The 23,963-nt window shown below is 34.9% G+C and overlaps 1 protein-coding gene across 4 annotated transcripts in view; it reads right to left on the reverse strand.

Annotated features, from left to right (window-relative positions):
- Positions 1-23,963, reverse strand: part of LOC128868904 (aquaporin AQPAn.G-like) — a 71,459-nt gene that overhangs the window by 34,659 nt on the left and 12,837 nt on the right. Inside the window, exon 1 of one of the 4 annotated variants that reach the window (XM_054111488.1) lies at positions 20,730-21,472. The exons of 1 other annotated variant lie outside the window; for it this stretch is intronic. Coding sequence is in view for 1 of the 3 variants with exons in the window: in XM_054111486.1 (XP_053967461.1) it covers positions 14,038-14,051 (14 nt within the window). In the remaining 2 variants the exon portion in view is untranslated. 2 more of the 4 variants (XM_054111487.1, XM_054111486.1) reach the window with 2 other exon arrangements.

A 23,963-nucleotide genomic window follows, 5' to 3' on the forward strand; every position in this document is an offset into this window, starting at 1 on the left:
ATGCCAGAAAATGTCTGTAAGGAGTTTTATCAGAAAAATATCTTATAATGCCTCCTAGGCGCCCAAAGCTTCTACATAGCCAACTTGAATATCAGAGCTTTTATATCGGAAGGCCCGCAGTGTCATTCCCTTTGCGTGGTTTTCGACGCTCTCATATTTCAACTCCTATGTTATCAACCATATACATATAAGTAACTATTAACGATTCAAGTAAAAATATCATCAGCCACTTTTATACTTCCGTTCATTATAGTCACCACAAACAATAAGTGCCCAATAAATACCCAATTAAAGGAAATTGTACAAAATCAGTGCTGATAATCTAGATTAAAATATTAATATTTACAATTGCACCTATTTTGTGCAATTTTCAGCTTTATTTATTAAATTTATCTTATCAACTCAAAAACTCTATCCAATGAAGAAATTTGGTAATTAATGGGAAGTATCGAGCGAGGTGCTAACTGAGAAGTGCTGTTTCATGTAGCATCTTCAGTATGCTTCCCTTCTGATTAGTGATAACTTTTATTAAAGTATAAACTATTAACCTCTATTTGCGTATAGCAAACGTATGTATATGTACCTATAAGAATATATTATTTTTTGCTAACTTTTTTTCTAAAGCCTCTTTTGTACATTAGGCGTAAAATGAAAGTTTGCTACATCTCAGTAGATTCCAATATCATTAGCAACATACTTCATACTGCTTTCCAGTTTGTATTAGAAGAAATCATTTTATTGAGCCAATATAAATTGAAAGGTGTAGCTCAGCTGTTATTGATTTAAAACCCATAATAAAAGACTTTACAACTTTGCTTTGTAGATTGAAAGTGAAATGTTGAATTCATTATCAATACCAACTATGTCTGAGAGTGCACTAAAAAGCTAAAAAAACTTTCTAAGTTTATTTATGTTGGCTCGTAAAACCTTCACGAGCTCTTGAACTATTTGAACTGTAGCGCATACGTTTCACGCCTTTATGGCAGTATTCACTAAAGGTAGTTAAAAAATAGTTATAAGTAAGTCCCTAACCACACTCGCTCTACTGTTGGTGGGGCTGGGCAGCCCATAGAGTGTTCGAGGGAAAAATCTTGCGGGGAGTTTTTAAAAAAAATTTTATGTTAGTGACGACGAGTAGCATAAACGATGAAGAGACGAGCTGCATAAGTTTTAGAGCAAGTTCGGCCTAGTAAGAATTCAACGATTCCTCTGGCTAGATCATATTGTACAAGCTCTGAAAGTATTGAATGAATTATATTATATATGCAGCGTCTGCTGATGGTTAGAGAGGTAGTTAAAGACCTTCTCTGCATTAAAAGAACCGAGTGGAGAAAGACCGGTTTTCACTTGATGTTTATAATTGGTATTGATGAGTACGCAAAATAAACAACTGATGCGCTTTGTTAAGCTCGGCCAAAATCTCGGAGTTGGTTATAGCGTCAATTAAGAAGAAGAAGAATAAAGATTAACCTCTCTAATTATTTGAGACCCACAAAAATTGTCACTTGTACGTATGTATTACTAATACAATGTGACGCAAAATTAATCATCAAAATTTTAAAAAATAAAACAAATGATTTTGAGTGATGGAAATCTTTATATTGGCCTTTACGCGCTCCAACGCGAGTCTGTGTGTACGTCAAAGCTATATTGCTGAGAATTTTTTTTAATCCAATTATTTATTGCAATCTGTTTTCTAACATTCACCAGTATTTGTACTTAAAACTAGGACATGTATGGAAAGCACCCAGTGGTGCAACCATTTGCTTTTTAGCGTAATAAATCCACTGTAGACTTCCTCTTCAGTCTATTAAAGGAGATGGGATTGAGAGTTACTTCTGTGATTAAAGGGTTTGGGTGTGATTGAAGGCTTTTATTGTGAGATGTGGCAAACTTTTTATTTCTTCAGGTATTGTGAGAAATCTGAGATCAAAGTATATTTGGGCATTTGTGATGCAATACTTAAGGCTTTTGAGTGGAATCTTTAGAGTATTTCGATGTTAGAGTTATCTGCTAAAATGTTAGCTGCTATAAATCACAAAAAAAAAATTGATTAAAAAGTATGAAATATTTATTAAAATTTTATTAAGGGGTTATACGCAGTTATGACTTTCAAAAAAATCGATTTTTTTTTTATTGCATTTTTGTAATGTACATACATATATTCAAAAGTATACGCACGAAATTTGAAGTAGATCTAAGCAATACTTTCGGAGTTATACCTAAATATGTAGAGATGCCTCGGCACGTTTTAAGGTAGGTATTGAAACTTTAAACGTGTTTTTTTCAAAACGGCATTTTTCAAGTCGGTGTACACGATATGTCGAAAACGGCTTGTTTGATCGGTCAACCGTTTTAACTCAATCTTTAAAGATACATTTTCTAGTAATTAATCGTTCCTTTTGTAAATCAGATACTTATTTTCCATTTTATAATCAATTTACGGCCAAATTTTAACGTAAAAATCGAAATCATTTCTTTTAAAAGCTGCCATTTTGTGAAAATTCACTATTTTGATTAGCCGAACGATTAATTACTAGATAATCTAATATATTAACAAAATTTGTTTGGTTTTTTGATTTCAGATAATCCAATCCTGAGTTACGATGTACACCGTAAATCGTCTTTTTTTAAAGGAGGTTCCAGAAATCGCCTGCAGCGCGCTCTATAATCAACATTTTCATAAATAAAAAATTTTGTTACGTTCTTCAATGAAGCTTTTATAACCGCCAAAAATTTTCAAATTAAAATATTCTGAAGTTTCTTCAGGATAAATCCTTGACAACCCGTCTTTTATTTGCTTCTTAACTGCGAATAACCCCTTAAGTTGTCTGAATTTCCTACAAAGTTTGAATTTTGATTCATATGGCATTTATTATTATGCCCGCTAAAGCCATTATTCATGGAATCTTAATCCGTGTTTTCTAGAGTCTCTTCTCGAAACAAAATTCTGATTAAAGAATTTAAAATTTTGATGAATTTCAATTTTGGTTCGTTGAACGTTCTTGCGTTCTTTTTAGTTTTAAAGTAGGATTTTTATGGTTTATGTTATTAAATGAACTAAGTATATTTTTATAAAAACCCATGAAAAATATTTAGCATAAAGATCAACGAGAATGTTGTCAAAATAATCATGGTACACAGACTTCTGCTGACGGGTGTATAATGCTTAAAATCAGAGAACTTTTCGCAACAATCTATGTAATGATTTGCTGGGATCAACTTATCAATGCCTCTCTATCCGTACGTTCATGCGTGTAAAAGGTAGCTCTTCCAAAAAAAATTGATTTACTCAAAAGTGTCTATAGCAGTTTAAGTTCAATGTAATTATTATCATATACAAATATTTTCGGTTAATAAAACTTCACTGTCACATTAATGACATTTATAAATTTCAAAAGTAATTATATTTTCTAAATAAAAGGCCTGGCAATTTGAATTGCTTTAGAGTTGGCACCATCATTTTGATAAGAGTGACACAAAACAAAAACAAATAAATACTTCAAAAAATATTGCATAAATATGTACATATGTACGTGGATACCTATACATTTACTATTTAATAAAAGCTTATATGATATCGCAAGCCTAATCAAAATTAGAAGTGGTAAGAAATTTAATTAAAACAGTCAAAAGACTATAGCAGCGCTGTTGCGCTTTGTCACAAAAATTTTTTTTTTCAATACTGGTATTGAATTTTCATTAGTTCAATTTAAACAGATATGAAATTTTCGCATAGTGTAAATTGCTTTAGAAATGCGAAAGTTTGCGGTGCATTACAACGTTTATTTAACTATGGCTTAATAAATGTAATACGAATTTTTTATGCATATATTGGCATTTTTTAATCACACTGTTAAATAAAAAATGCAAATCACGCCACTAACACTTCTAATATATGCAAGTTATTAAGTCGTAATTAATGCGGAATTACAATTACCAATTGAAATATTCTATCAAATAAAGTGCATTAATTTTATATTAAAATGTATACAATGCAATGTGTGAATGTATGCGAACATACAGTCTACATGTAATTATTATTAGCTTTGAGGCAAATGTGTGTGTGCAAAAAGTATGTATTTACAACTACATACAGATATACTGTCTGAGTACTTCAAATGATTATTTATAAAAAGTTTATTTACTTGCTTACGTAAAGGGTAAGTGTTTTTCTATGTAAAATGCTTCCAATTCTATTTCTGTCATAAAAATCTTCATTAAAAACCATTGAAGGCGGCTTAACAATGTAATTCCCCCTATTGGGGGTAAAAAATTTGGTCTAAACGCAGAGGATCACCTAATGATTGCTCAAACATGGTAACTTGAGGTGATGAATAAAATTCCGAATAGAAAACAGCTACATTGTGTTAACATAAGGCGTCTTCTTTTCGCCAAGACTTAGCAAGTGGCGAATAGATGAAGCAACTGAACATATATCGACAACGCGGGAAGAGAACTGTCTTAAATTGCATGTGCTGGTAAGGCAGTGCGGCCTAATAAGCTATAGCAATACTCACTAGCGGCGAATCTTACTCGCTAACTTTGTTGTTGCTTTCGCATCTAAATTTTTCGTCAAGTTAATCGAGCACAGAGATAGCTAGCGGGGAAATGGGAATAGAAGAGGCCTATAGTCATCATTAAACACAATTTCGAGTGACATAAATAGCTGTGACAGAAGCGATTTTACTTAATTTGGAAGAGAATGAGAGCAAAGAATCATAGCAATATGGCAATTGAATCAAATAAGAGAATAGCTGCGTGACGTTTCGAAAATACCTCTAACGGAGTATATCCATCATAGATACACACTCAAGAGTATTAAAGAAATGAGTAGCAAAGTGTTTGACAGCAAGCCGACTTGGCAAAGTAAAATGAGCAAGACTTTAAGTAATATTGAGTATCACCTTAACAAGTTCCCTCACTTTCCATGGCTTTGTCGCAAAGATGATATTTTACAAGGTTTGTGATGAATTGTGAGAGTAATTCCAACTGCCACGTCATGGTGGATTCGGCAGCAGAATTCTGCCGGTTCAATTCACACGTACTTCTATGCTCGTCCAATCAGTCGTTATTCGTACGGCAACGAAGTAACATGAAAGAGCGTTTATCACAAACACAATATCAATTTTTGCGGACGCCTGTCGTATACGAACAGTTATCATAAGCCCAGTTACGTCAGCAAATCAGATGATTTACAGTTTGATGTTGGCCACACCATGACTTTGCCCACCTCTTCAAGAGCAGCAGTTTAGTTGTAGTTACAGCAACTAACTTTAGGTTGCCTTGCCTAGCTAGTTCATGAGCCGTACTTTCTCTGCTAACAGGCTACCCATGTAACTTTGAAGAGAACAAAAATTGAGTTGATTTTCTCATTTTCATTCCTGTTTGTATGAATATTTGTACTGACTTTCGCGTCATACAAGTACCAATGAGCATGTTTTTTCTTTGTGTCTCCTATAACTGAAAGCGTTGCAGCTTAACGGCAATACACTTCATAGCGTCACAACATAAACTTAATGCTAGTTGTTATAAATAATCGGCTAATATTTTAAATCAAGAATGAATGTGCAAACATTTTCTGAAAAAATTATGTACATAGTCGCGTTATTAATATAGTCTCGTCGCCAATAATGCAAACATTCGAAGATAAGCAAACACTGGGCGCACAACTGCAAATAATTTTCGCTGGTAATGTTAATATTTACACTGCATCAAAGCAACGCTTGAAATACTTTTACGAATATTTGTTTTACCTTTCTCTTAGAGAAACAGCAAATTAACTGATTTTTAATTAACTATGACAAAGCTAAACAGAGCTGCTACAAGTACTAGGTTTCAAAGCTATTGGAACTGGTAATAAATGCAAACGGGCCGTTAAAAATTTTCGGTTAAACTCTTTCTTCTGAGGCAAAAAATTTCAAAATTTAGAAAACAATATTTCTCGCTAAGATCCATTCAGCACGTCATGGTTTCGAGAAAAGTGGAGGCAAAAACCCATAATTTTCCACATTTTGAAAAACTATCTTCTTCTTCTTAATTAGCCGAGTTTAACAAAGCGCGCCAGTCGTTTCTTTCTCGTGCTAATCGGCACCAGTCGGACTATGAGCGAAGCAAAAAACCCACGAGTGTGCCCACGGTTTGTTTGATGGCAGGAAGTACTTCGTTTTGCTCTCGTTCACCGCCAGACACCGGCACACGCCAACAAGTTAAAGAAGTCACACGACATGAATCACCCTGTCTTTGTTTAGATTTCTTTGATATTGACTTTCCTTATTCGACCATTTCCCCTTAGAAGTAATCGTTTTGACAATTGAGCCCAAAGGGCACCATGGAATCATCCATAAGAGTGTCTACTTCCTCCCAACACCGGATAGTTCCATAAGGGAGTCAAAAGACTGTTTTCCTAACAACTCTGCTCTACTCCTACTCTATTCCTAATTACAGAGGAAGTGTTCTATTGTTTCTTTCTCTTCCTCGCCTCTACAACTTCTGCATTATTCATGAGAAAATACTCCTAGCCTAGAAGAGCGCCTACAGCCAATGACCGATAACACCAGCTACGACATCCGAGATATTCTCTCTTCAGAGGTAGAGCAATTCTACGCACCTTTCCTTATTTATTTGCGGCCAAATTAGCCTGGTTGTATTGTCTTCTCTCCATGACCGATTGGCCTCCTGTAGAATATTATACTTTATCCTTAATTTTCAAGTTGCCATAGGAATTCCAATATTGCTTCTGTTTTCACGCAGGGGCGATTAGCACCCCCTTGCAATTTCCTTCAATATCTCTATGTTCCGGAACCCATGTAAGACTGACCTTGAAGGCGGTGCTAATATCATTTAGAGCTGCCAGGCAAAGGGTAACAGGTGTACCAAAATTCATTGAAATAAAGTGATGGACAAAAATCTACATAGAAAAGTAGTACGGTGCAAGTGTCTATCAACTTTTTGATTTTGAAACCACTCTTCATATTTTTATTATGTTCTTATACAATATTTCCAACAGCAACTGTGCAAGTCATTGCATATGATTTTACTTCTTAGTTGCACTGCACGGATTGCTCAAGCACTGATAAGCAAATTCGTATATTGAAAAAAATACGTTCGAGATAACCTCCCTCGGCACTTTGGCTCCAGAAAGCGACGCAAGAAAATATTTCAACTAGTGGAAAGAGATGTCATTTGTGCCAGTGAAAACTATTGCAATCAGATTTTATAAGCATTCCCGCATTTTTTCTTTACTTGTGTGCGATTGAACTATGATATTTTGACAGTGTAGTCAATAATAATAACAATATAATTTGATAACGAGATTATCAAACAGTGCAATTAATTAAAACAGCACTTATCAAGAACTATATTTTAAAAATATTAACCAATTATATAATAATAAAATTATATTAAGCAATTCAAGTATTTTTAGCAGCTGCCGAAGTGTTGGACTATGTACAAGCCCTAACTCCTTTTAACTTGTGTCGTACGATTTTTCCTGATACTACAAAGCTAAAAAGTTGTCAAAAAAACCTGACCAGAATCGAAGAAATCAAAATTGCACGTTACAGTTACCTGTTACAGTATCGGCACCATGAACACCATTTACAATTTCAGCAGCCTGGCTTCCATTTTCGCCTTTATCAGAGAAAAACTTTAAGATGTACTGAATTTTCTCTCGGTTGACATCCACTGCCTGCCGATGAGCGACTGCTAGTAGAAAAGTCGTTTTCTATCATTTGAAATTTCACCTGCACAATACCTAATAGTTGTCACGACTAAGTATATTTCAAAATTATCCTAACGTTTTGTGTATATTTACTTAGCCTCAAAAAGATATCCCATCCGTAGCTCAGAAGCTGATCAAGCAATTCGCTTAAGCATTTACCGCGCCAATTAACACTAAACCTACCATGGACGGGTCAAATGACCCATTTTAAACTTTTTGTCAGAAGTTCTTAGAAATAACATTATTAAATCGTCGTTTGTCTTCACGACTTTTATTATATTTTATAATCGAATGTATTTTTCAAGATTTACTCTTCTCTTGCTAATTGATCTTAATAATATATATAATATTTTGGGGTCATTTAACCCACATTGGTAGGAATAGGAATACATGAAATACCGGTAGGTTTAGTGTTAAAAAGAGGATAAAGGTCTGGAGATATGTCCATGTAACGACACAGCTATATATATATATATGATGCCAATCACATCGATAGCATATATATTATATATATATATTGCAACAAAAACTATATCTCTCCAAAGAAATATGGCAAGGCTATACAAAATATTCAAATGAGCTTCAATTCAATGAGCGAATATTAAGGTCAGTCGTTTCAGTAAGGTTGCCCTTGCTCCCTAACTATCGTGAAAGCGCACTCTTACTGATGGAAAAAATTTTTATTTTTATATTTATATCTCATATGTATGTATGTGCCAAAGTCTAATTGACCACTCATCACCAAAGAAAATTTTTTCCAAATCAACCATTCGACTTGTCACTTATGTTGTACTACAATATAATTTTTGGATAGGCATGTTTAGATGTATTTTTCAAAAATAGAATTGCGCGAGAGCAAGCAAACAAACAATATTAATAAAGTATGTGATCCGAAAAACGTGGAGAATGTGACGCGTGAGATTTTATCACCCTGTTGCGCACTGTTCCATTTTTTTTTTATTATTATAGTGCGTGCTCGATAATGTGAACGAATTAAAACCAAGCTGGTATATAGATTGGCAAACATTTGTTGACTCTCGAGAACGTCAAAACCTAAGGCAAAGAATATCTCCATTTCATCCCAATTTTCCATTTTATAATAAAAATGTACATTCTTGAAAGAAAATGTTATGGATTTATTCAAAAACAAACCGAATACAGAAATGCGCTTATTACAAATTGTTAAAGCATTCATTTTAAGCCCACAATTATTTCCATGAAAACTTCTCTTGCATCCACAGGGATACAACGCGTAGGTGCGTAACCTACTCAAAAAAAAAAAAAACAGTATTTCTTTTTGCCTTTTTCTCCTACCCTCCCTTAAGGTTAATTTAGAGGTGTTATACCATAACGTCATAACCTTAACCGTGGGCTTAGCCATACTGATATTTACTGTCATCTATTATTGGTGCTTTAGCCCTAAACAGCTGATATTTATAATTTTACATTGTCATTTATTTCTTTCATTTCGAAAGTGCAGAAACTCTAGAAAAGATAGCATGAGAATTGACGAAAAAATGAATAATTTATTCATTAATTAAGGGCATTTATACCACAATACAGCAAATCAACAATCGGCTGCTTATGGTTACGGCGAAAAACCAAAATTCTAATGTCTGTACAATTACGGTTATTACTTCGACTTTATGACAAGGCACCAATCTATTACAGTGTTGCCCACAAGTTTGTTCGATCAGCCGATTTATGTGGTTATGGTTGTCGCATCTCTAACTGGACCTTTAGACATCTAAATTCATTCATGTCGATCGATTACTTTTGTTTCTACTCAAAAGCTTTTTGGCGATCATAGCAAAACTCCAACCATCCTCTACCTGAACTATGAGGGAATTAATTGAATACGTCAAACACGCACATATCTCGTTGAGCGCATATATTCGTGTTTCATATTGCTAATCTTTTTGAGCTTCCAAGTGTTCACATTACTGCGCGTGCACTGTATTTTCGCTTCGGTTGTCATACTCGCTCAGTTAAACCAATGTTGACACACAATAGTTTTAAGGCAAATTATTTTTTACGAATCCTATGAGGTAGGCTAGGGGTAGGAGATCGCTCTCGCTTATCCAAAAATACAGCACCACACTTTGTTAGGTTCCCGACCACCGTGCAGCAAAGGGAAATCAAAGAGCAGATGAGTGTGCAAGGAAAAGCTCTAAGCTTGACCTTCAGCGAGTGGTAGGGGACACTGCGATTGACTTCAGCATAATCGCGCAAATCAATTGAAGGTGGTCTCTGACTACTACTTGCAGGGTCTTCAAAGCGCTCTTGCCAAAACTTATTCTTAAATGGACAAAATGTCTGCTTGGATTCAACAGATCAACTACCAGCGCCCTCACAGGTGTTATAACGGGTCACTGCACTATTGTCTCCCTAGCCAGTAGAACTCATATACATACCTCTCTGGAAAGATGCTCCAATACACCTCCTCTGTGAATATCCTGCACTTCAAAGAAGCCGTGCCAAATATCTTGGCTATTTTTTTTTTTTTGTAGACCAGAAAAATTCGCAAAATATCTCACTAGAGGGATTAGTTACTAGTTTGATCTAAGTGATTTAAACAACTCACTTAGTGGATGAAAATCAAATGCAGGTATCATATGGACCTTAAGGCCACATAGTATCTTGTCTTAGGCAAGCAACCTGGCTAACCTAACCAATAGGGTAAGCTTAAGTCCTGTTGACAAAAATTTAACCAAAGATTTTTGCAATTATTTAAAGAATTTTCATTTTTAAATTTTTTGAAGATCGCTTTTCAGCGTTTACTAATTTTTCTATGCGTTGGTTATTTGTCTGAGCTCCTCGTTCAATTTGTGATGCGCCTCTTAGTGTTGTTCCACAAATGGTGGAACTATCAGCCTTCGAAAGATAATATTTTTAAGAAGAATATTTTTGAGAAGAACTAATAAGCTACTATAAAAGAAAAACCCCACTCTGCACGTATAATCGTTCCTAGTCGGAGCATAGGACAGCTTCTTGATAACTATCTTGAGGTGACCTAATGTGAGAAGGCGCCAAGTACAGGTCTGCCGGGCTGCAAAAAATTTAAACATGATTTACCTTTTATTCCCCCAAAACAATAAAAAAAATCACTTTCATTCCAATTTTGCACAAAATTTTCAATAGTTCAGAGGAAAATAAACACATTATTTTCTCGGTAGATGGCTGTCAAACAATTTAAAGTTTATGCTCGTTGTCAAGGTGACATTTCACACTAAAAAAATAATTTTGTTGTTTTTTGTTTGTTCCATTCAGTTGTGAGTTACAGAGTGTTAACAATGGAAGTCAACCAAGAAAAAATCCGGTACATTTTACAGGTTTTCATTGATAAACTCGAAAATGCAAGTCAGGCCACTGAAACTGTGAAAGCTGTTTATGGTGCCGATACTTTCATAGCAAATTACGTGCAATTTTGGTTTCGTCGATTGCATTCAGGCATTTTTGATGTTAAATAAAATATCGAAATTGTCAATAAAATCACAAAAATAATCGAAGTTGACCGACATGTTAATAATCGTAGCATCGCCCAGGAATTAAAGATCAACCATAAAACAGCTTTAAGCCATTTGCGCAAAAATAATTGATTTCTTTTTCCACAAGCCAGTATGTAAAAGTATATTCTATATATGTATGTATTCGTATTTTCATATTTTTTATTTTTATTCATATTTCATTTTTTCATGCGCCTATATCTACAAACTTATATATGTACATGTATTTGATGTATATTTAAACTCAAAATAAAAGGAAAGAAAAAGTGATAAAAAACATTTAAAAACATTTGAGAAAACCGTTGTACAGTATTTCTTTTTAGAAATAAAATCTTTTGCAATATTTCAAAATTAAATTCAAGAACGCGTCCACAAATATACCCAGCATATGTACAAAAATACTTTGTAATCTCTCTGCCTTTCATTACGAAAGTAAAAACGAATTTAAAAAATATCCAGCAACAGACCAACGAAGCAAACGTAGTGCTGAGATGAAAATTTTTTTCTTTTTATTTAGCATGTGTGTATAGGTATGACAACTTTTTATATAAATAAATACATTAGGGTGGTCCCCGAAAAAGTAAAAATACAGAATACCTATCACAGCACTAACCAAAATTGTTTGAAGTTGATCGATTAAAACAAAATGTTGTCTCTTCTTTTTTAATATCAATTCAATTCAGTTCTGGATGTGTCCCAATAAATGTGCAGTACTTCGACTTGTTGTTGACCACCCTAGGAGTAGTAACTTAAAGTTAATCCATAGTCTCGCTTATAAAGATTAGAAATCTGAGAACGGAAAACTACTGAGAGTCTTACATGTTTGTTGAATAAGGTCAGTTTTCAAGAGAAATTTCACTTTAAACCACAAAACGTGTTTTATTAAAGAAGGAAACCCAATAAGCAGAACAAGAAAAAAGCACAAAACCAACCAAACTCTGGTGCTATTGTATGTGTGCATAGTTATTTTGCAAATGTTGAAATATTTGTTTGACATTCTGCTCTCAGTAGAGATAAGAGAGCTAGAAATATACAATATTTTTAAATTTTTATGCAAATATTTGGTTAGTTGTTTGCCCATTATCAAAAAGAGTGTCAAAAGTGCTATTTAACTTATTATATAAATGATGTAGTCTTCCAACTGGCTTTACCGACAAAAGTTGCTCAATTTTATTCTAAGTTTTCTTCAATGATAAACAGTACGCATTAGTTTGGGTCACAAATATATCGCCCTACTCAAATCTGGCTCTCAGGCAAATTTGTAGAGTTTAGCCATTGCTTAACAGTAATTAACTACAGGTATGCCGACAATATGACATCGAAAAAAAACTGTGTATTCTCCTTCTTAATTACTACGTGCCGCTTGATTTCTGTAGTGGCAGAGCTTAACTAAAGAGGAAACACTTAAAGCAGAGAAAAGCTAAAGGCAGTTAAACCATGGAGCTCAACTGCATCAACTTCCCGTCTGGCGAACGCAAATCAATGTAATCACTGAACCAAAGCAGTTTTGTGCTAATATGTAATGTAAGTTAAGTTATGCAACAAAGTGGGGCAGTTAATCTGGTAGAGCTCAGTACTGTTGTCGTATATTTGCGTATAATTCAAAACAGAAATCAGCGCGTTATTGTCATACGCTCAAATATCATCTCAAACATCTTCACAACACTTCTAAGAAACTCCAACAAGTTCTCAAGCTGTCAGGTTGAGACTCTAATGAAAATATCCGGTGTTTGCAAGAAGACTAACAACTAGTGTGAGCTAACCATATCGGAAACGTTTACCTTGAACTCTACCACTATGCTCAGTTCACGCAAATACCCCATACGCAAAAATGTTTGCCTTCTGCTACCTAGTACAGGGCAATCACTTTATAGATGCCTGACAATTTACGGTCCTTCTTCATCAAATCAGCTAGTTAGAATCTTCCCCCAATAAAAGTAAAGTCTGTAAGTAGCCAGGGGCAACAAGCAGCGCTTTTGATTTTCTCATATTCCACTACGACTGCATAAGTTTGGCTGCGTTGCAAATACTAATGGCAGTGTAAACAGATACCCACTCCCCTGAGGCTGGACTATTTTATCCCGAATTTGCAGAACGCATGCGGTTTAGCTAACTTCTACCCGATTAGTGAAAGTAGCACGAAAGTATGCTTGCTTGCGATTTCGTCTGCTTTCTCATCAATTTCACCTATTGTTCCATGCATAAGTGTATCCTCGTTAAGTAAGTAAAGTAAGTAAAAATTGGTAAAACTTCGTAATTTTTATTAAATCATGTTACGAGAGACATAAAGTATTGTAAAACTACCAAAAGCAAACACTTGCTGTTATTCATTTAATACTATTTAATATGTAGAAAGTTTTCAAAACAGTGCACGCATACAGGAGTTGCTGAGCAGTATGGCTTTTATCACTTTCCATGCCGCTAGTTTGCCCTACTCACTCAGTTATTTAGTTACTCAATCGCTCCCCCACGTGCTCAGTGAATGTAGATGTATGCATGTAAGTGCAAGTATACCTACTCTTCAGTACACAACTTTAGATACACATGCATATATGTATGTATGTATAAGTTCACATGCGTAGAAATGCATTCGTTTTTACTACAAATTTATTATGGAAAATACGCTGAGTGATAGATGGAAATAAATTGACAGCAACGGCAATCGTAGAATTCCAAAATGTTGAACTTTTAAATTATTAAAAAATTATTTCAACGTGTGTCAAAATTTTCATCTTGAAATGTGTATCAACCACACACTATAAAAAAGAGAACCACGTCAATTTTACATTCTAGAATTCTGTTACAAACCGCAATTGCGACATGCACCGCCGAATTTCTGCTGTGCGATACCGCCAAAACTCCCAGCCAAACAACAACCTTCACCCAGTAACCAAACCGATAGAAAATTCACACCAAACTCACCGTTTCGGAAACCGTACAAAGCAAACGCGCTAAACAAAGTGTACTGAATCGAATTCGGACCAAACCGATACTGTTGCGGTTGATAATATTAAGAAACATTTTTGATTTACTTTACAAAAAAAGCGCAAAACACAAGAATAAAAAAAACAAAAAACAAAAAACAGTGCGTCCCCAACTAATATACATATATATCATATACATACATATGTATGTGTATAAATATGTATGTATGTATGTATTACTGTGTGTGAGCGCTTGTGTGCGTCTGTTTAAAAAATATCAACCGGCCCCCTGTTTACGTATCAAGTGAGTGCATACATACGTACAAAGATACTTCTAGTCCAAGCATGCAATTGTATGTATATATGTATGTATGCACGAATATGTCCGTCGCCTTGTGCTTTTGCTCTCCGCGGACTCAAGCATTTGCGGGCAATATACGGCGTGTGTACCCTCTTACCAAAAATAACAACAACAGCGTAAGGAAGTCATTCACGAGAGGGTGGTGGGTGGAAAGGTGTTTTGACAGCAACTAAAACAATAACAAAATGTCGAAGACAAAAGGAGCTAATCAATATGCTCGTGCAAGCAGACGCGCAAACTTTGGTCATATACATATTTATGTATGTAGAATACTTAGTTGATTAAAATGTTTCTATGCGCTCTTTCTGATTTTGCTTTTGATATATGAGCATACGATTTAATCACTTACATACATACATGTATGGGTACAAGTATGTATGTTAGTATAATGAAATAAATTTAAGCGATAAGAAGAGAATGCAGAATTACTGCTGCGATTCAGACGCCTTCGTTAGTATGTAGATTAAAAACCTTCATTTGCTTCATTGTTATTGTACGTAGTGCGAAGTTCTCGACGCTCTCAGTTTGTTTCTCTTTTTTCTTGTTTTTTAATTCTTATGAATTACGTACTATGATAAAAACAACTATCAGCTGTTAAATGTTGAACAGGACACAGCTATGAAAGAAAAATCTATGTTGTATTAAAACTAGGAACAATTTTTAAATGTACACTCAGAGAAAGTTTGGGCTAATAATTCCGGGCAAAAAAAGGTAAGAATATGTTTGAACAACTGAATTTCAATGTTGCGCATGCTTGCGCAAATTTTCTTTTAGCGATGTGACTGACTGACTGATATCCGATGAAGCGACACTTGGAGTGTTCGAGAGAAAGATTCTGCGTAAAATTTTTGGACCTTTGCACGTTGGCAACGGCGAATATCGCAGACGATGGAACGATGAGCTGTATGAGCTTTACGACGACATAGACATAGCGCAGCGAATAAAGATCCAGTGGCTACGTTGGCTGGGTCATGTCGTCCGAATGGATACAAACGCTCCGGCTTTGAAAGTATTCGATGCGGTACCAGCTGGTGGTAGCAGAGGAAGAGGAAAGCCTCCTCTGCGTTGAAAAGATCAGGTGGAGAAGGACTTGGCTTCACTTGGTGTGTCCAATTGGCGCCGGTTAGCACGAGAAAGAAACGACTGGTGCGCTTTGTTAAACTCGGCCAAAATCGCGTAAGCAGTTATAGCGCCAATTAAGAAGAGAAGAAGATGTGACTGAGTGACAAAACAATACCAAGGAAGAAGTCATAATTTGCAATCCCACCCGAAACTTCCCCTATGGGAAATTTGCGTCCAAAGAATAACTTTTTAAACAAATTTACTTAGTGAGAGCTTAATGAGATAGTTTCTCGGAAAATTTTACCTTGAACTTACAAATACAAAAATAGCCATTACCGATGCTTACAGAAAGTTTTGTTTTTCGAAATATGCTAACACGAGTAACATAATGGATTAGTGTTGACAGATATTCAACTCGTAAAAAAACACCACCCCATTATTTAACATATAATCAATTATATGAATCGCTACCATCAAAAAGTTTAATTGCATTTTTGAATTTTACGAAAGGGTCTGACGTTACATATTTCGTATTATTGGCCGTGAGCTGGTAGATGGCACTAGCTAAAAATATTTAAATTTTCGAGCAGCATCAACAGCGCTTTATATGTTTGTGACCTCTGCTGGTGTTGTTTTTGTAGCAGCAAAAAACATTTTCCATACATATACGGGGAATGCTGGAATAATTATAGTCTGTGAATTTAATCAAGTCTCCGAAAGCCTCATTTCACCCAAAATAATGCGCTTCACAAAAGCCATCTACGTGTGCTGATGGCTCAAAAAAACTGGTAGTCCCTCATGAAGACGCGCAGCACAAATTGGAATAAAAGCTCGGTCGAACACCTAATATAAGAATGTAAGCACCAAATATAGACACACAAAAGCATACATATATTAGCGCAAGTCATTGTTTTCAACATCGTTCCTAGCAAATTGGGACTCTACTTATAATTCTAAGAAAAAAGTTCACTAGTGCATATCTCTGAAGTCAATTCCCAGCCCCCCCAAATCTAAAAGAAGCCATTCTTAATCAGTACGAAATTAAAATGAAGATTAATATTGAAAAAACCTGCCAACAACAACAAAAATATTGACCAAAGAGTTATAAATGTTAGTTATTTATAATACAAACTGATTATTTTTGGTACGAAGAATTCATTTTTCATATCTATTTTTGATTCAAAGAATGCCATGAAGGAAATGCTACAAAACTAATAAAATGTAATATTTTAATATTGTAATAGGAAAAGTGACTCTATATAATTTTTTTTATATTTTTTAAACACAATTAAATTTTATTTTTTAGTTATATTATATATGTATATTTTTCAACAAATTTCCCTTAAATTAGATAACAGCTGGAGTATATTTAAAGTTAATCATTCGCCACCGGAGGTCATTTCATATTGAAAGCAACAACAAAGTTCTCGTCTGGTTTCTAATTAGCCACAGACAATGGGCTGCACTTGTCACGAGTACCATTGGGTTAGCCAAATATTGTCTCGCTGCCACATATTGTATGACTCTATATATAATACGTACATACTCGTACTTCAAATAAAGATAACGTGCATAATATCCTAAACTATCTGAAAGGTGTTTAATAAAATTTATTTTATCACAAAAATGTTCGCACTTATCTTTAAATAATTTTCAAAGTAAATACGCGTATATGTTTGCATATTTACTCCCGTTTAATCATAATTCATGATAAGGCCTTTCTTCACTGAACAAATTAAATTTAAATTTGGCAAAAGCATAGCTCTCTCCATATCTTATACTGTTCGAAAGATAAAAGTTTAGCAGGGAGTTCCCTATCATGGTGCTGTGCTAAAGGCGTCGCAATATTATGACCACAACTGGCCTTCCGACGAAGTAATGTATCTAAGGGCAAATGCCAAAGTTTGCAGATGCGCGATGTCTAGAGTATAAAAAAAATGGCTGTATAGATAGTCCCTACAACAATAACAAGTTGTTATTACTGATTGATAATTATCACAGCTACGAGTACTAACAACGAATTGGATAAAAATAATTTTTTATACTAAAAGAATGAAAATTTCCTAGAAAAGAAATGGATTCTTCTAATGGAAATTTATTCGCAACTAAATATTAATCAATGCGACTGGATTATAGTTTCCTTATAATCAATTGCTTTCCATTTGCAGTTTCAATAGTCGAATAAGAAAGGATTTTTCAATTTCAAGCCAAAGAGTAACAAAAATATTCTACTCTCGGTACTATAGCTTACATATAACTGTACTACGTCATACTGGTGGGAAGTTGGGTTCTCTGCAGTTGCCGGAATCAAGCCAAAGTGCGAAATAAGAGAAGATATTTCTAAATTTCAGCACCATTTGAGGAATTATGTTCGGAAAAAGAAGCTCATCCTTCTCATTGTTCTATAGTTCTATAGAATTATTTTAAAATAATAAATAAAGTCATCTTAATGTCTGCTATAGCAACACGCAAATATCGATATTACTTTCAATTTTTTTAAGTAGGGTATCGCAAAAAACTAAACCAGGTATTTTAATTCTTATTTCTGAAAAAATGGTTACAAGTGAATCATTGCCCATCGCTGGCTACTACTTTTTCCCATCTTTCTGGTAGATCTCGTATACTGTCGCTGTAAAACTGTTCCTCTTTTCCATTTTTGTATGTCTCCATATGAATGGAACTGCTGGTCAGCTAAACCATGTGCCATAGATCGGAACAGGTGATAATCGGACGGCGCAATATGTGGAGAATATGGCGGATGGGGTAGGATTTCAGTGTTTCCAGTTAGGTTTTAATAGGCTTGGTAACGTGAGGCCGAACGTTGTCATGCTGTATAATCACTTTTTCATGCCTCTCCGCGTATTGCGGCCGCTTCTCAGGCTGTACTCGGCTCAATCGCATCAATTGACGTCGAAACCGATCCCTCACTTAGTTTCGCTTGGTTTTAACAGTTTATAATAAATAAAACCAACTTGGTCCCACCAAATACATAGCATAACTTTCGCAGCGTGAATATTCGGCGGAGGCGACGACGCTTCAGCCGCCGTTTTTTTTTCGAATGAAAGAAGAAAATCACCACTTTCCGCAAATGACGATTATTCGGCACAAAATCAGGCATTTTCATAAAACCAAAAGTATATGAAGCAAAACAAAATCACTAATGTGTCGAAGCAGTTTGTTTACCATATGTCTAAGCTTGGTTTATAACGTTTAGATTATGTTAGAATCGACTAGCACGCACTGCTGCTATATTATTGTATATACATACATTCATTTACACCTTATTTGATACAGATACGATTTTTTTATAAAGTGTTCTATATTTTGTCTTATTTCATTTCTCAACACAAAATACAAACAAGTGGCCACTCATTTCGTATAGTGCAAAAACATACAGAGAATTCACGTCGCAGCTTCCATGGTACAGTTAAGCTATTTATTTCTAATTTTGGAGATTTTAAGGCTTTGGTACTTTGTTGGGTGTCCTATATTATCAATTACAGCTTGAAGACTACGTGACATGGTATGAACCAGTCTTTTTTTGTATTCTGGACTAATTTGGTTCCACTCTTCAAGTATCGCCTTTTTAAATCGTTAAAATCCGGTGATTGTGCAGGAGTTTAAAGAAAGTGGAGGCCTTCATATATTAACCAGGTTTGTACTATTTTTGACTTGTACTTAGAATCGTTGTTTTGATAAAGGCGAAAGTCGTCTTCAATTTGTAATTTTCTAGTGCATGGAGCTATATTTTTTTGCAGAAGTTTAAAAACACATATTTGTTCATTGTTTCTTCGATAAAGAGCAAACTTCCAACTCCATTTGATAATATGCATGCACAAACCATAACGTTACCACCGCCGTGTTCTATAGTAGCTCACAAAATTTGGGGTTTGAGCTCCGTATTAGCCCCGTGCCATACAAAAGGTCTGATATCTCGTCCAGTTTATTCTTACCTTGTCTGCACAAAGTGCGGGCCTCCAAAATGCTGGGATTATATTTAGGTGGGAACGGGCAAACTGAAATCTCTTACTTCTATTCTTTGCACTTACGAACGATTTATTACGGGCTATTCTGTCATTTAAATTTGTTTTCCTAAGTATTTTTCAAACAGTTTCCGGATGGCAAGTCTTACCTAAAACCTTTTTGGTCATTTTAATTAACTTTGAAACGCTTGTTGCTGGATTTATCTTCACTTGGCGCACTAATCACTAAAACTCTTTCTCTGTGAAGGTTTTATTTGGAGTCTGTCGTCCTTTACCACACGATTTTAATTATTAAAGCGTTCAATAATGTGCTGAACAGTTGACAAACGTAAATGGATTATTTCAGCTATTTTACCGTGTGACATTCCTTTTTTGAAAACCTCTAAAACCAACTCATGCTTTTCTATCGAAGTTCTAACCCATGGTTACAGAAAAAAAAGCGTAGATAAAATTTCAGTATTGCTTTATGTCAAACACTCAACTATAAAAACTCCCGCATATTAAAAATATAATTTCGTTTGTTGAAACTTGCGCCGGGAATAGCGGTACTTTTGACTGTATCATTTAAGCTGCGGCGTGTATTCTCTGAACTAAAATTTTATTTTTAAAATTTAATTTAAATTCAAATTATTTTCTCTTTAAAGTGCTTTTAAACTTCTTGTTATTTCATATCTTCCTTATTTTTCTGTGCAACGAAACCTTAAAACGTCAACGAAAACTGAAGAAAATTTCACCGTTTAATGGTATTTCACAAACTTCTGCATATTTCCAATGAAAAGCACATGTTTCAAATTTATAATACATATTTTTCTATGAGAAATATCAGTCTATGCACAACAAGTGAATAATTTCGTTGCTCACGATGTTCGCGGTCAAATGTAATACACTTTATTTTTAATTACTTTTAACTTTTAATTTGTAGTGCACAAATATGTATTTTATTTAATTGGGTTGTTAAAGTTTTACTCCATATTTTCACGTTTTTAAAGTGAACTGAATGTGGACGTTTTAAATGTCCTTCATGAGAATAGTGAACCTATCCGTAGACATAAATGAATTTATGCTACAATATTAAATCAAGCCGAAAGCACAGAATTGCATTAATCAATGTTGTCAACTACTTTTTTCCTCCATCAAACGCACACACCATTAATGTAATTTTCTACTTACATTTTTCCCACTGTTCGTTAAATTCGCCAATGTACTCGTCTGTAATTTATTTTACTTTCGCTTTCAGCAAACCACAACTTACACTTGAACGCGTGTAGACGGCCGTTTTGCGTCTGATTTAATCGAAGCCCATTAAATACTACATTCACTACAATTTGCAAAGAAATTATAATTTCAAATAGGTTTGGCGCGAAAACCTCACTGAATGGTAGCACACCGGCGTCGGTGGATGTGTTTGTGACTCCACAGTTAGAGCACCACTCAGTCGAAATCGGTTCCGAAATGAGTTGCTATACTTCGGCATTAAAGTCTTTCATACATACATATGTACACACTAGGTGCCATGTGGTAGGTTATCCAAATATTTTTATTAAATTAAACACAAACAAACCAAATTTCCTCTATTTTCAGTAGGTTTTCGGTTATATTAGTCGCGTGTGATAGTAGTTGGTGCTCTTAAACTCATTTGCCTCTGTGACAATTATCGTTTGTGTGGTATTATATTATCTCGGCGAATATGTTTTAATGTTTGCTTAGTTGCGATTAAACACTTTTATCAAAACAAATTATACAGCAGAATTTTAAAAATAAGCAATTAAAGAACTTTTATGGTGTTTAAACAATTTAGATTATTTAAAGAACCTCCTTCTAAATATATAATAATTTCTCTAAATACAGTCAACTACCGCACGTATCGATTGCACTGGATATTAGCTGGTGAATTCAACTGCAGTACCAATGTAGTGATCTGTTGCACTTCGTTCGGGTATTTGTTTTCTATTGACTACAAAAGTATTGAACAAGTGGTTTATCAGCGCTCATCATTACTTCAACAGCAGCAAGCTGCGTCAATTGCAGCACAAACCACTATCATAAAAAGCACTGCCCCTAGTGATCAGCCCTACACAAAATCTAGTATTACACTCGAAGATGCACGTGAACAAGTTTACAAGAATATATAAAAGCGGGTATTGGTGTCTTGTGTTATATGTAAATTTATTATAAATACGAGTACACGCATATGTGCCTTCATAAAAAGATAAAATTGCAAATGTTTATCATACAGAGCGCAGCATTAGGTAGGAAATCGGCAAGTCAGATTTACTCACTCAACAACTTAAAACTGTGAGAATAGCTTCTGTTACGTTTCTGTTGCGATTAGTAGCTTAACATCAGAAAATGCTGTCTGCTAACATTCCCGATCTCCTACATTCTCTGTACTTAACAGTATTTAGTCTGTCCCAATAACATGGGCTGTTAAGAAATTATGGAGCGAACCTTCTTATCATTTCGTGCTGCCGCTGTAAGCTTTAAATTGCTGCTGTTATACTCGTAGATAAATATAAATGAACCATGAATGAAATATATTAGATATTGAAAAATGTTAATAAGCGTATACTTTCTTAATTCGGATTGCAAATTGGAAAATTCAGCTATTCAAAAATTTAATTCGAAGCTGCTTGGGTAAACTATCTTTTAGTTATTACTTGAAGCTTTCATTGGAATATATTTTTGAGGTACTAGCTCTTGAACAAGCGTCGTGTATCTGAACTTGTGGGAAAAAAATGTTGTAGAATTCGTCAGCAGTATCGCGACGTTAGGACGTCGGTGGTATCGCCAAGTATTCAAGTTCACTTACTCCTTTGAATTTAACTGATTTCACTAATATGTATACATGTATATGTTTCCCCATTGAATAAATTCATTTATACCATAATATGTTATACCATTTATTACAACTGAGTTTTTCACATCCATTCTAAATTTAATAGAAATAATTTTATGTCTTCTATCCACAGTAGCCTTACCTGATAACAAAAAAAGAGGTTGTCTGTAAAGTCGGTTTACTGACGATAGTTTAACGTGATAACGTCATAAGAAAATACTGATTGAATGGTTGCATTTTTCAAAAGAAAATTTTAATTTTATTTGTTTGATAGATATTTTGTATGGATATAGAGAATGAGTTAACATTAACATAACATAACATAACACACCACAACACAACACAACACAACACAACACAACACAACACAACACAACACAACACAACACAACACAACACAACACAACACAACACAACACAACACAACACAACACAACACAACACAACACAACACAACACAACACAACACAACACAACACAACACAACACAACACAACACAACACAACACAACACAACACAACACAACACAACACAACACAACACAACACAACACAACACAACACAACACAACACAACACAACACAACACAACACAACACAACACAACACAACACAACACAACACATAACATAACATAACATAACATAACATAACATAAAGCATTCACCAACAGCTTTCATTTGATACCCATATTGTACATACACGTCCGAAGGTTACCCGGGTCCACGTTTTGACCTATATCTCGAGACCCTATCTACCAATAGGTATTCAAACTATACGGAAATCATCTTCAATACCTACTTAACAATGTGTGTAAGTTTGGTTTAATTCGGTTCAAAGACACGGCGGGTCCACGTTTTGGCATATATTTCGAGACCCTAGTCATCAATAGGTATGAAAATTACCCCGTATTAAAGCACTTATCAACAGCTTTCATTTGATATCCATATTGTACAAACACATTCTAGGGTCCACGTTTTGGTCTCTATCTCGAGACCCTAGTCACGGAGCGGATGGAAATACTCTGAACTAAAGCATTCACCAACAGCTTCCATTTGATACCCATATTGTACATACACATCCGAAGGTTACCCGGGTCCACGTTTTGACCTATATCTCGAGACCCTATCTACCAATAGGTATCCAAACTATACGGAAACCATCTTCAATACCTTCTTAACAATGTGTGTAAGTTTGGTTTAATTCGGTGCAAAGACACGGCGGGTCCACGTTTTGGCATATATTTCCAGACCCTAGTCATCAATAGGTATGAAAATTACCCCGTATTAAAGCACTTATCAACAGCTTTCATTTGATACCCATATTGTACATACACAACCAAAGGTTACCCGGGTCCACGTTTTGTTCTATATCTCGAGACCCCAGTCACGGAGCGGCATGAAAAATACTCTGTACTAAAGCATTGACCAACAGCTTCAATTTGATATCCATATTGTACAAACACATTCTAGGGTCCACGTTTTGGTCTCTATCTCGAGACCCTAGTCACGGAGCGGCATGAAAAATACTCTGGACTAAAGCATTCGCCAACAGCTTCCATTTGATAC

The sequence above is a fragment of the Anastrepha ludens genome, chromosome 6 (genome assembly GCF_028408465.1).
Source record: "Anastrepha ludens isolate Willacy chromosome 6, idAnaLude1.1, whole genome shotgun sequence".
Taxonomy (NCBI): domain Eukaryota; kingdom Metazoa; phylum Arthropoda; class Insecta; order Diptera; family Tephritidae; genus Anastrepha; species Anastrepha ludens.